The following is a 13,948-nucleotide window of genomic DNA, read 5'->3' as shown; positions in this document are numbered from 1 at the left end:
CACCACATGTATAAGCAATAAAAGTTGATGAACCAGGTAAAATTGCCTTAAAAAACAAAACGGAAAGCTAACTATTACAAAGACAGGGAGTCTCCGGTTCAAACAGGCGAACCGAGTCTTGAACCGCTCGGCAAAGCATCGATTCTTCAAAAATATATCATGTACTAAGCACCCCGCGATCGTCTACACGATAAAACAAATTCTTTGCTCTATCACTTACCAGCGCTCCTAGAGTTAAACAGTCGTTTAGTATTACTATACGATCGTCTAGAAAAATCCAAACGATCGTTTAGCCATTACAACACGATCGTGTACCTTTACTAATCAATGAAGCTTGAAGTACACGATCGCTTAGCGCGCTATCCGCACGACGCCCGCCTTCCGCGATCGCTCTAAGCGACTACGATGTCGCGAAGCACCATGCCTAAGTGAATTGCTTTACACTAGCGTTTCCTCCATATCGCATACGTGCGATCGATAGGTAGATCAACAAGAGAAGCTTGTTAACTACGCATCGTCTAGTGCACGCCTTTACTAAACGACGAGCATCGCATGCTTCCACTACGATCACCTACCTCCAACGCCTACTCAAATCGTGCAACCAATGCCACGCGATATTAGTAAACGATTTACCCCATCGCTTAGCATTAGCTAAACAATCGATTAGAAAATACTACACGATCGTCTAATAAAATATCTAAAACGATCGCTAGTAAAATTTCATACAATCATTTACCTGAGCATACACGATCTGATCAATGCTTGTCATCTTCTTCATTCATGAACTTGCATCGCCATGTGCCGAAGCATTCATCATGAACGACTCGACGAACTCGAACTTTTTCGAATTACCAGACTCGATCGAGCAAAGTTAATTTTGCCAAAATGCAAGAGGCCGATATATCGTTGGAACACTTATGATAGATGACGAAAAGCTTTAAAAAAAAAAAAAAACAATTTTAAACCCAAAACATATCATTCAAATCCAGCCAACAAATGCAAAAAAACGATTAACTAAAAATGCAGAAACCCACCGCGACATGCTAAAAAAACCAATAGATTTCATTATGTTTCAATTTAGAACATACTTTTTAAATATGATAATATTTAGGAATATTTAATAGAATATTCGCTCTTTAGCGCTCAATTGTATAGTGATATATCGAAAAACGATGAGAATCACTTCCATGAGTATAGCTGGAAGCAGACTGTACGATTCACAAATTACAATCATACATGTCAACATACCAACAGACATTACAGTAACTTTGAACACAAACTGCGATATGGCAATTATAAATCAAGAAGAAATAAATCACAGCAATCATAAACATCAAAATATATTAGCACGGAAAAACTGTAACTTAACAAGGCAGAAAGTCTCCCCACCTCCGAAGACACCACTCAAACATAATAGCGAACACAAAAGCAACCAATCTACACGTACGCAAACATCAACACACCATCCTGTCACCACCATACCTGCAACGATCTCCTCAGTCCAACTATCTCATCTCCGCGTCAACAACGAATGTCTTCAGAATGCTCCACTACAAGCGGCCTCCACAGCACCACGAATAACGGCCTCCGGGAAACTCGATCGTTGTCCCGAGTGTGATCTGACACCAGATTCAACACGGGCACACTACTGTATCCTTAGGTAGTGAGAGAAATCACAGAGGCGATAGCCGTTCGGACTATGGTGATGAGCCAAGACGATGCGTTGTATGTTCGGAAACAACGATCGGTGCATTATATGACTGCGCGAGTGGAAGAAGTCGGAAGACCTATCGTTATACTAGGTCGTAGTTGCCCAATTCAATCACATAAAGCATCGATCCGCTTAGCAAAAGCTATGTGATTCGTTTCAGCTCTATCATTTTAAGCTCGGCCGATATCTAACTAACATCGTTTACTTGGGCCTCAGCGATCGTCTAGACAAAGTCATTGCCAAACATTATAACAAGTTGTATGATCATTTAAACTAACTGCTTCATCGATCTTGTTAGCCTGCCTACGTACGTTAGCGTCAAGCCCGTCGTATTAGTTAAATCTGTTATTACTTGAAAGTAACTTCCATGTGAGTTCTTTTTGTCCGAATGATAGACAACGTCAGAATCTCTTTTTAAAAACTCTTTGTGAACACTTCTCTTTTCAAAATAAGCAATAATCAATTTCCTTGGTTAAACTCACCGGTTACTATGATCAAATAATCACCTCTACACACTTAGTTATTGAAAAGCAAAAATACATTAATTTACGTAAATAATTCAATATTATATGAGAACAATAGAATGATAACTAACTTATCATACAAAAGGTCACTGATTATCAAACATTATAGTTAAGATATTTCATCTCATAAACATAATTAACAATAGTCGTCTATTCCTATTCATGTATCATTGTATAGAATTGGATAAAATCTCATTTACATCAATCCTCCACTAGATGTATCTCATACATCATACCGATTATATCACATATAATCAAAATTGAATCCAAGACTATGACCAAGTAGGGACCTCATGGACCTGTAGATCCAAAGCTCCAACGGTACGTGAATAACTGACTAAACTCTTCTTTAGTCACGGATCCACCATTCGTTAACTGCAGGTCAACGTACACACTAAATGATCACAGCTTAAACTCTCTCACTACAAGGATTATATTTATGTTTCCATCTTCACACATTACATTGACATTAAACCAAACTGCGTAAGTACAAGTGCAGACTAATTCGCCTTCCTCAAGATCACTCTCGTAATACAGTGGTTCGAATCAACTTAATTCCCTTAGTTACTCTAAAATCATCCATTAAAGTACTGTATCCCATCTATAACTAAGTCATGGTCCTAAGAATGAGTCTTACCATCCAAAGAGAAGAGTTCGTACGGTCACATATTGAATTCAAGCCTCCGGAAATCAGTCCCTTTAAGAGAGCAATCTGCATCTACTTATCCCTGCATTTGAGAAATGAAGTAGAATTTTCATATTGATGAATTGGTAGACTCAACCAGTCTCACAAATTCAGACAAGTCCCCAAAAGCGTAGTGCATGTTGATGTAGCAAATCTAGGCTACTCTCACCCCACTAAACTCAATATAAGTTTTGGATCCGCCATCCAAAAGGCAGGAGTATTCTATAAAATCACTCAGATTTGAGGTCGTGTCACCTATTGTTCATATTAAGGTGAGATGCAAGTCCTCATGTAATCCAACGTGCAATTGATATTACATTTATATCTATGTCATCTCATGGTTCTCAGTTACCTTATACAAACTCTTTCTGTAGTAGGGTTACAACGCGCCCGCTCCACAATCCTCACACATGATATCATGTTCAGGCATAAGTATCCATTTCTGTAGTTATATATACAACACTTTTGTCAAAACCTCTTTACAAAGGCGGGTTTTTTATCCGATAGTGTAAGTCACAGGATTAGTGTAAATCACACAACCTTTAATCCTATAACTTATACAGACGATTTTTTTAGGTTCATCACTATTAAGGTCATGACTCCATCACTTGTATATTCATTATTAACATGCTTAAGTTCACATTAAGATAACCAAGGAGCTTTGTTTATTAAATTACGAGTAAAAGCCAAAATTAAATAACATTTATTTATTCATTGGAAACAATGTGTATCTTTAAAAAACAACGAGACTCCGAGAGAATTAGGACACACCAAATCCCAAACAACTTCCTATTTTAATAAACCATCTCTAATCTAACAGGAGATGGATTATGTCATGAAGTTGTCTAGGATTTTTTCATGTAAGTGGAGTTCAATATTCAAAAATTGAGGTAAGTTGATCGCATTTGTGACTTTCTTGCCTCGTCTGAATTCCAAGTTTGATGCAAGTGCGCAGTCGAATACTAGGACAGAGACAGATACCTTCTCTTTTGGAAATTATTGAGTTTGTGCCATAAAGTTCTCTGTGTCCAGTAGTTTGTAAACAAAATTTTGTACGAACACTTTGATTATAATATAAATGATATTTACTTCACTACTTGACTTTGCACATTTAGATATTTTCATTTTACCGCAAACCAATAAACTTAAAATCTCTGGTTATTTGTATGTAACTTAAAAGCATGTTATGTGGTGACATACAAGTGGATCCTGTTTGAGGTTATAACCAAAATGGTCTTGTAGTTATATGGATATAGGAGGGAAACCTTAATCCGGTAAACAAGCTACAGATGCGGCCCGCTATTTATGAAATGGTCATAAGTGTTGTAACTTGTCACAGATGATCTGATCCTGATCATTCGTGTAGGGGACATACGGAGCGGGGGCGTCCTATTACAAAAGTAGTTGTATAAACCTGACAGGAAGTGTTAACGTCTCGTTATATAACACCATTCATAACTGAGACTTCACTTCACTAGGATGACCATAGGTAACATTGACCTCAATCCTGAGTATGAGTTGGGAACTCCTACCATTGAGGCGATCATTTGATTGCATGGATGCAAGTGGCCAGAACGCCGACTTAAAACCTACCATTTTTGGGGATTTGTCTGATTTGAGACTGGGAAACTCAGCTACACAAGATGGAATTCACTCCTTTCCCCAAGGTAGGGGTAAGTCGATAGATAGCTCCCTTAAGGGTCTGATTTTCAGGACTTAACGATGTGGCGCCACGCACCTTCTACATGGCCCAAGAGGTTGTTCACACATAGTAGGACTATGTTGTATTGTTTCATTAGGGATCAATGGTACTTAAGGAGGAAATGTAATTATAGGGGAAAAAACGTAAATTGGGCTGTTGTAATTACGAGCATCTGTGAAGGGTCATCGTACTGATGATTGGTTATATCCTAATGGACATAGAAAATATCTATGGCAAGAAGAGTTCAACTGTCGGTCTTACATGGAATGTCTGGTAGTTAATGGATGGTGGATATCGTGACTAAAAGGTTTAGTCAACTATTCACATACTGTTAGAGCATCGAGCCATAGGTCCATAAGGTCCCCTTGGTAGCTTGGACACAAGTTGAGAGTCAGTTTTGGGTTTCAATTTGAAATGTTCAAATTGACAAGAGTGAGTTGATGCTATATATGATATAATTGAACGAGTTAATTAAATATGATATGATTAACCTTATGTATGAGATTATATCTAGTAGAAGAAAAAATATTATAATTAATATTTGATATTAATTTATAAGTTATGAATGTGATAAGATCACATTAATTGGACGGTTATAAAGGAAATGGGAAGACGCCTCTTCGTTTAAAAAAACGGATGAGTGAAATATAAATAGCAGACGGTATGTTGATCTCGGTGTGCGCGGATATTGTAAAGAAGATAATGACATCGTTTAGAAAATCAGTGCCTATACGATAAGACTGCACGATCGCTTACATATACGATAGCGATCGCATACCAATTACACCATCGCACATTATTATCTAAACGATCGTTTACCTTTTTCCTAAGCGATCGTTTAGCTCTCGGTATTTACTAAATGATTGTATAGACGATCGCTTAGTTTTTCCTACGTGATCGTTTTGGACAATCGCTCTCCCTTTTTCCTACACGATCGTATAGACGATCATTTACCTTTTCTTACACGATCGTTTAGACGATCGCTTACTTTTACTACACGATCGTACACTTTACCTAAACAATCAAGCATATTGTCTATGCGATAGACAACCGCATCTCCAACCTGTTTGATCGTTGTGTACTGTCGCTCTTCCTCCTTCCCTTTACCAAATCTGAACAAAGCCCACACTTTGGATTCTCACTCCAACAATATTGAGGGCTCTAAGTGGTGTTGTCTTCTCCGTTTCCTTCTGTTCGAGTGGTGACTGTTCGAGGTAGACGTTTGGGCTTCAGACTCGAGAAATCTTCATCTAGTATCATTTCTTGATCCCTTTAGCATTATAAAAGTAATGTATATACGGTAATTCTGTCACAATGAATTAGAAAGATCCACTTCCGCTCGTATGTACTCTTGAATAAGAGTTCCTTCAGAAGTATGCTCTAAGGTTAGTTTAGAGGAAGATAGATCGAGTGTTATGAACAACCCTATTGTTTCTGCCACTGATTCTGCTGCATTTGGTGTAAAACCATTTGGGGTTGATGGTGACAAGAAAAATGGAAAACCACCTCCTGTTTGTGAACATTACAAGAAACCTTGGCATACAAAGGATTAGTGCAAGAAGTTACATGGTCGACCTTTGAATAGCAGACATCGCTCTCCAAACGACAAGTCAAACTCTGGTCGAGCACCTGTGAGTGATTCTACGTATGGTGCTTCGCAATCTCAATCTCAGGTGAATAACCAGAATGACTCTGGTGCTGTTAGGGTCAATGTTATTGCCCAATCAGGTACTTCTCAACATTAATAGTAAGAAACTGTGGATACTAGATGCAGGACTAGTTTGTTGTCTTCTTGTTTTTAAACTTTTGAAAAAGATTATATGTTATGGCATTTTCTTCTTGGTCACAATATTTATTTCCTTATTTATTTCATAATGTCGATATCTCCTCTTTTTCTTGTGATGTGTGTATTCGTGCAAAACAGCATCGGGTCACCTTTCCATCCCAACCTTACAAACCTTCCCAGCTATTTACCCTTATCCATAATGATGTTTAGGGCCCTTCCAGCATCATTACTTCCTCCAGGGAATGTTGGTTTGTGACATTTATTGATGATCACACTCGTCTTACATAGATGTTTTTTCTCATTGATAAATCAGAGGTACCATTGATATTCCAACAATTTTATATCAGTTTAATACTAAAATTGTCACCCTTCATAGTGATAATGGCTGTGAGTTCTTTAACACCACCTTTCGTGAGTTTTTGGCTTCTAAAGGCATTTCCCATCAAAGTTCTTATGCTTATACCTCAACAGAATGGTGTGACTGAACGAAAAAATCGTCACCTTATTAAGGTTACACGGTCTCTCATGCTTTCTATTTCTCTCCCCTCTTACTTATGGGGAGATGTTGTTCTGACTACAGCCCGTCTTATCAATTGGATATCTTCTCGTGTTCTTTAATTTCAAACTCCTCTTGAATGCTTTAAAGAGTCATACCCAACAACCCATCTTATTCTTGGTGTTCCTCTTCGGATGTTTGCGTGCACTGCCTTTGTCCATAGTCATGGTCCTAATCGCACTAAATTTACCCCTCGTGCTCAGAAATGTGGCTTTGTTAGGTATCCTCTTTACCAGCGAGGTTACAAGTGCTTCCATCTTTCCTCACGAAAGTACTTTGTTTCTATGGATGTAACGTTCCTTGAGCATAAACCATTCTTTCCTATTAGTCCTCTTTAGGGGGAGAATACTAGTGAAGAGACTAACCGGTCCACATTTACAGTTCCCACTGATCTTCTTCCCGAACTCATCTTGGGTACAAATGATACTATCCTACCTATTAAACAAGTCCCATGGATAACGTACTACAAGAAGAATCTCATAAAGGAAATAGTGCCACCTGTAGCTCCACCGGCTTTGGTCCATGAATCGGAACCAACACCAGCTCAAGGTACTCCTATTCCTGATAATACTGATGTATGTGTTGAGGATGATATTTATGATGTGGTTGAAAGTGAGAGAGTTGATATGATAGTTCCAGAGGATGATAGAGTTGCAGGCAGTGATAAGTCATTAGGAGAAACAAAGGAAGGTGAAACTTTGCCTCAGGGGACTGAGTGTGACCACCGTCTTCTTACTGATGAAGGGTCAGGAAAAATGGGGGGTTATGACGCCTCTCTTGATATACCCATTGCTTTGAGAAAGGGTACCAGGTCATGCACTAAATATCCCATGTATAGCTTTCTATCTTACAATAATTTGTCTTCTAAGTTCAGGGTATTCACTACTAACCTAGATAAAGTAACGATACCAAACAACATATATATGGCCATGGAAGTCCTTGAATGGAAGGTTGTGGTCATGGAAGAAATGAGAGCTCTTGAAAAAAAATAATACGTGGGATTGTGTGGTTCTTCCTAAAGGGCATAAAACAGTTGGGTGCAAATGGGTGTTTACTATATAAGTATGATGGAACTCTTGACAGGTACAAGGCCAGATTGGTCGCTAAAGGGTTTACATAGACCTATGGAATAGACTACTTAGAAACTTTCTCTCCTATAGCGAAGCTAAATACAGTTTGAGTCCTACTTTCTATGACAGTTATCAAAGACTGGCCTCCCCATCAACTTGATGTGAAAAATTATTTTCTGAATGGTGAATTAGAAAAAGAAGTTTATATGAGTCCTCCACCTGGTTTTGAAGCTCAATTTGACCATCATGTTTGTAAACTCAGGAAATCTTTCTACGGTTTGAAACAATCTCCAAGATATTGGTTTGATAGGTTTACTACCTTTGTTAAGTCCCAAGGTTTTACTCAGGGGCACTCTAATCACACTTTGTTCACAAAAAGGTTAAAATCAAGGAAAATTGTTGTTTTAATTGTGTACATAGATGATATTGTTTTATTAGGAGATGATGTTGCTGAGCTTATCAGGCTTAAAAATAAAATGGCTGATGAATTTGAGATTAAGGACCTTGAGAGTCTAAGGTATTTCCTTGAAATGGAGGTGGCGAGATCAAGAGAAGAGTTTTTTGTCCCTCAATCGAAATACACTCTTGATTTGTTGAAAGAAATAGGTATAACTGGATGTAGACCTGTCCACAGAATTCAATGCTAAGCTAGGAGATTCTGTTGACAAAGTTCTTGTTGATAAAGAAAATTACCAGCGTCTAGTGGGAAAACTAATCTACTTATCTCATATTAGACCAGATATATCCTACGCTGTCAGTGTGGTTAATCAATTTATGCAGGCACCCTATGAGAGACATATGGAAGTTGTGAATCAGATTCTGAGACTTGAAAATAACTCCAGGTAAAGGTTTGATGTTCAGGAAACTGACAGAAAATGTAATGAGGCTTACATCGACTCTGATTCGGCAGGATCTATTATAGATAGAAAATCTACCTCTGGGTAGTGTACGTTTGTGTGGGGTAACATTGTTACTTGGAGAAGTAAGTAGTAAGGTGTTGTTGCTAGAAGCGATGTTGAAGCAAAATACAGAGCTATGAGTCTAGGAATCTGTGAAGAAATCTGGTTGAAGAAAGTTATGTCTGATCTTTATCAAGACAACGATCTATCTATGAAGCTCTATTATGATAACAAGGCAGCTATAAGCATAGCCAACAATCCTGTGCAACATGATAGAACAAAACATGTGAAGATGGATAGACACTTTATCAAAGTAAAATTGGACAGTGGCAGTATTTGTATTCCTTATATCCCTTCTAGTCAACAAGTTGCTGATATTCTCACCAAAGGATTACTCTGACAAAGTTTTGGTTCTTGTGTTAGTAAGTTGAGTCTAATCAACATTTATGTCCCAACTTGAGAGGGAGTGTTGAAAATAAGGGGTTGTTTATGTATTTAGCCCTAAGGGCATTTTAGTATTTTTACTTTGCCCTAGTTTTTTCCTTTTCTGTATTAGGGCTTTCTAGAGCCTATTCTCTCTTGTATGTGTGTAAGTTGAAAATAATAAAAAGTGTCTTTCTACCATTATTTTTTCTCCCTGTACTAGGGTTTTCAACGTATCTTGTGTTTTCTTCTTCTATCTCTCATTACCTACCCAAACAAAAATAGTTTACACCCTAAATACAAATTATTATAATCCAGACTAAAATAATCTATACCACAAACACTAACTATTATAATCCACTAACAATAATAACCACTGACTATAATAATCATTTCAGCATCCCAAATGTCCCCCCTTAGAGTGCATTACTCCAGTTGACCTAATTGGTCAAGTCAGCAGCCATCAAAAGATAATTTTATTACGAAGATTTAAAAATAAAAACTTGTTGGATATTTCTTGAACTCCTTTCCTGATTCTTGTCAATCACCATCTATATGAATGATAAAGAGTTCTGCCAGTGTTTTGGTGAATGCTAACTGAAATGATATTTAGTTTTGTTCATAAACATAAGTATAGGTTTTCTTGGATAAATCGATAATAACATTCAAAATAACCAATGGAATCTATCCATTCAAAGTTCAGAAACATTGACACCAGAAACTCAGTTAGAAGATGACAAGAAAATCAGCTTCTTGACTTTTAACTGCAAAGATTTGGGAAGGGAAAAATAGCTGGAGAGATTATAAAAATACAGCTGGTCATTCTTAGAATAAATGAGATCAATGTAGATGGTTGTTTTTTCAACTCAAAGCCCCTTCAGCTGTCCAACAAGCCCTACCATGGCTGTCCATTTCTCAAGTGCACTGGCAGATGCTACAAAGGCAGTTTTGGAGGATTCAACATCATTCTGAGTAACTGCAATACAAAAATGTTGCATTGTTTAGTCTGGGGGGTTGAATGTTTCAATCCCTAGTAGTTTTATCCAGAGCAAAATGTTACATTCTGTTTTATCTTGCCTACTGCATAATTTATTAAAAGATAACCCACCTGATGAGATTAATGAAGCTAGAGAGGAGTTGAATGCGTCCACCTCAGATTTCTCTTCAGGACTTGAGCTCAGCTGCTCAAGAAGTTACACAAGAGTAAGAAATTTCTCAAAGAATCATTTAACTTCTCACCAACCTGACAAACATGTTGAGTTCACCTGTTTACCATTCATCTTATCACATCAAAAGGGCTGATAGCTAGAAAGATGAACTGGTTCAATTAGTTAAGGCTAAAATATATATATTTGTCCTTAAATTATATGCTTGTTTTCATTCTAGTCTTATAAGTTTGAAATTTTGAACATCATGTTGGACTAATAAATTGTTTTATTTTAGATGGTCTTAGTTCTACTTCATTTGAAAAAGAAAAGAACAGGGTATGTGATGTGATATATTGAGCTTGATTGATGTGCCTAAAAAGAAAAAAGAAGAAAAGAAGAAACCACGACATTCGTTACAATGAAATTTTGACAATAGACATCATATTCACAAAATTTATCAAACTGAAAAATTAATCAATGAAATGTTTCTTATAATATATATATATATATATATATCTAGGTGCGTAAGTCAAGGATAAAACGTACATTTTCTAGCCAAAGATGGAAGTTAACTTCTAGAAAGTATTATAAACAGTCCTGATACATATTTTGCTAACCTTGTTGAAGGCTAAATTGGCATTCCGGACCCAATCTGCATCACTACTACCCCCAAGAACCGAACTTGCAGTTGAGAAGTCATTGTTATCAATGGCTTGACCTACTTTGCTCAGCTTGTACACAACTTCCTGGAGGTATCCTGCAAAAGACCAAATGATTATGGCAAGGTTTCAGCTTGTTGTAGATGCCTTCTCTCATAGCTTACCTTTGATAGCTTATAATAAACTCTATGATTGACTGCAAGAACACTTGTGATCCACTCACATGAAGAATTAAGCCCCATGATATCAGAAACCAAGACCATACTAAACTTCATACAGGATTGTTTGACTGACCGTTTCAAGTGTAGTTTTGCTTCAAATGAGGTTGAAAAGCTTGATTTTGCATAGACTGTAAGAAGGATTTGAGTGGTCGAAACCTGAGTTTGATATGGGTGTGTCTGACTTGTGGGTTTGTGGTTTGCAAAAGTAAATACATAGCTTGAAGAGTGAGTTTGAAAAACTTAGATTTAAGTATCACATGGGATTAGCAAACCTATAGCCAGGAGATAAGGAAGCACACATTTAAATCATATGCTTGGCTTTAGAACTCTAGGCTATCCAAACACAACCAATTATCAAATACCTCTTAAAGTTATGCTAAGAGTATTGATATTCATAGGTATTAATAAATTACTTTCAGTCCTCTTTATAATTTGATGTATCTTTCCATTTATCAAAAGAAAGAGGAACTACGATCTCCATGGATGGCCACAGTCAATAGGGTTTAGGTATGTATATGTATGGTGGATGTATATATATGGTGAATTTTGGTATATGTGTATGGATATATTTGGTGGATTTTGTTTATTTAAAAAATTAATTATTCTTCTTGTTTGTCTCCACAATTCTTCTTATATCCCCACATTTCTACTTTTCTATGTCCATTTATGTATTGTTGAATTAGATTTTTCCTGCAATTAGAGTGGTAAAGCAATAACGTTCCGGTCATTTTGTTTTGGTTTTGTGTTTTTTAAACAGTATGTTTGTTTTCTCATAATTTTTAGTAAGCATTTCGGCATTTCATAAAAAGGCACAAGTGGAAAGTGGAGAACAACACATAAACTTATAAGAGGAAGTAGTGTTCATAATTTTCAAAAACTCACAGAAGTGACCTAAGTAATTGGTTCTGCATTGTCCTGTTCTCTTGTTCTCTATTGAATGTTCCTAACAACTTTATCTCAAAATCTTCCTCTACCATATAACAACCCTAACAATCACCAGCACAGAGAAAGATTGGTGTTATGTGCTCTCACATTTTCATTCTTACAGTTGCAAGAAAAAAGATGCAATTATTGTAAGGAACAAAAATGAGCACACTTGTTAATTCAAACAAATAACCCAATTGGGGAAACCAAAACATATCCAGTATTACGATCAAATTTTCAAGTTGGAACTTTCACAGAGAACAAAACACAAAAAGTTAGAATGCATAAAAAACCTTTTTCTTTATTGGCAGAGCTGATAACCCCTTGTCTTTCGAGCCTCTTCTTTCTATCCTTCTTCACCTTCTCCAGAAGCTCTTCATCATCATCAGCTTCAAGAATCGCAGCATTTGCATCGGAAAATCCTTGACCCACCAGAGGGAAAATGAAACTGGAAATGAAGCAGATTGAAAGGCTTCTCTTAGTTAAAGCTGGAATTTGAGATGGTGGGTCATTAATTCCCTTGCAGATAACCAGTCGTTTAGTGTTATTATGGCAATGAAGGCAACCAAATCTTGATCTCAACAATGGAGGTGAAGAAGAGGAAGAAGAAGAAGAAGAAGAAGAAGAAGAAGAAGGTGTGGAAGAATGGAATGTGTTTGCTGTTGATAGGAAGGATGTTGCCATCTCTGTTTTTTCTATTTTTCTTGTTTTTCTTTTCCTTTTTTTCCCCCTTTTTTCTCCTCTTTTGCCTAATTTTCTTGTTTTTTTTTCTTTGGGGCAAGATCAGAGGCATTGGGTGCTTGGAATTTTGGTGGATAAGGTTGGTGGATTCCGTCAGCTTGTCCATACATTTTCCTCCAAAGGGTTTTGGTTTCACATATACATAGACAACTATTTGAGGAATTGGGGGTTTAAAAATAGAAAAATAAGAAAAATTATTTTACAAAAATAGTAAAATTTAATCATTTTTCCACTTCTCCGTCGTCTTCTTCTTCAGTGATCTCGGTCTCTCTCTTTAACCCACACACTTTCTTCTTCTTCTCCTTCGATCCGATCTCGGTCTCTCTCTCTAACTCACACACTCTAACGTCCAGTAGCCACCACATTCATGTCCAACCGTCGATCCACTGTCGTTTGGGTCTATATTGCAGATTTGGTTGTACGTAGTTGTCGGTGAGTCACTTTTTCTCTCTCTACCCCATTCACTCTCTCTTCCTCTAACTCTTAAATTCGTACAGCCGAATCCTCATCGTCGTTGTCTTGTCGCGAAACTGATAGAGGCTGATAAAAGTCTATCAATGTCTATCAGTAATAGAAATTGATAGAAATCTAAACTAATACAAACCTATCATTGATAGACACTGATATAAGTCTATCACTGTCTATCAGTGTTTTTTTTTTTTTTTTTGTCATTTCTGTAAATAATTTGACATTTTTCTATCTATGAAAATATTTCTTCAAAATAAATTAATTATCCATGTTATAAAGTTATAATTTGAATATCATTCAAATAAACTTTATAATAAATCATATAATTAATTGTACCCAATACAATTAACATTTTCCCTCATAAATATAAACATTTCAAATTTCTCTTTCAACATAGTTGATTCTTGTTAGCCCGTGGTGAGCTAGTAAGG

The 13,948-nt window shown here is 36.8% G+C and overlaps 1 protein-coding gene across 2 annotated transcripts; it reads right to left on the bottom strand.

Moving 5' to 3' along the window:
• Positions 1-9,968: 9,968 nt before the first annotated feature.
• LOC120079035 (thylakoid lumenal 16.5 kDa protein, chloroplastic) lies at positions 9,969-13,092 on the bottom strand. Of its 2 annotated transcripts, XM_039033217.1 has the most exons (4): positions 12,602-13,087; positions 11,122-11,261; positions 10,465-10,537; positions 9,969-10,332 (listed from the first exon to the last, which is right to left on the bottom strand). In XM_039033217.1, the coding sequence occupies exons 1-4, from the start codon at positions 12,990-12,992 to the stop codon at positions 10,223-10,225; spliced, it is 714 nt and encodes a 237-aa protein (XP_038889145.1). In that variant the 5' UTR covers positions 12,993-13,087; the 3' UTR covers positions 9,969-10,222. The 2 variants fall into 2 exon arrangements, with proteins under 2 accessions (XP_038889145.1, XP_038889146.1); XM_039033218.1 differs by lacking the exon at positions 9,969-10,332 and having other exon boundaries at positions 10,474-10,599; positions 12,602-13,092.
• Positions 13,093-13,948: the final 856 nt, after the last annotated feature.

Source organism: Benincasa hispida, chromosome 6, assembly GCF_009727055.1.
Source record: "Benincasa hispida cultivar B227 chromosome 6, ASM972705v1, whole genome shotgun sequence".
In the NCBI taxonomy this organism is placed as follows: Eukaryota; Viridiplantae; Streptophyta; class Magnoliopsida; order Cucurbitales; family Cucurbitaceae; genus Benincasa; species Benincasa hispida.
Note: the sequence above shows the minus strand (reverse complement) of the source record. Positions and strands in the feature narration are given on the sequence as shown.

Coding starts and splice junctions, on each gene's coding strand:
- LOC120079035 (XM_039033217.1), bottom strand. CDS start 12,992: ATGGCAACATCCTTCCTATCAACAGCAAACACATTCCATTCTTCCACA. Junction 10,538..11,121: donor CCAATTTAGCCTTCAACAAG/GTTAGCAAAATA, acceptor CTTCTTGAGCAG/CTGAGCTCAAGTCCTGAAGA. Junction 10,333..10,464: donor AGCTTCATTAATCTCATCAG/GTGGGTTATCTT, acceptor TTTGTATTGCAG/TTACTCAGAATGATGTTGAA.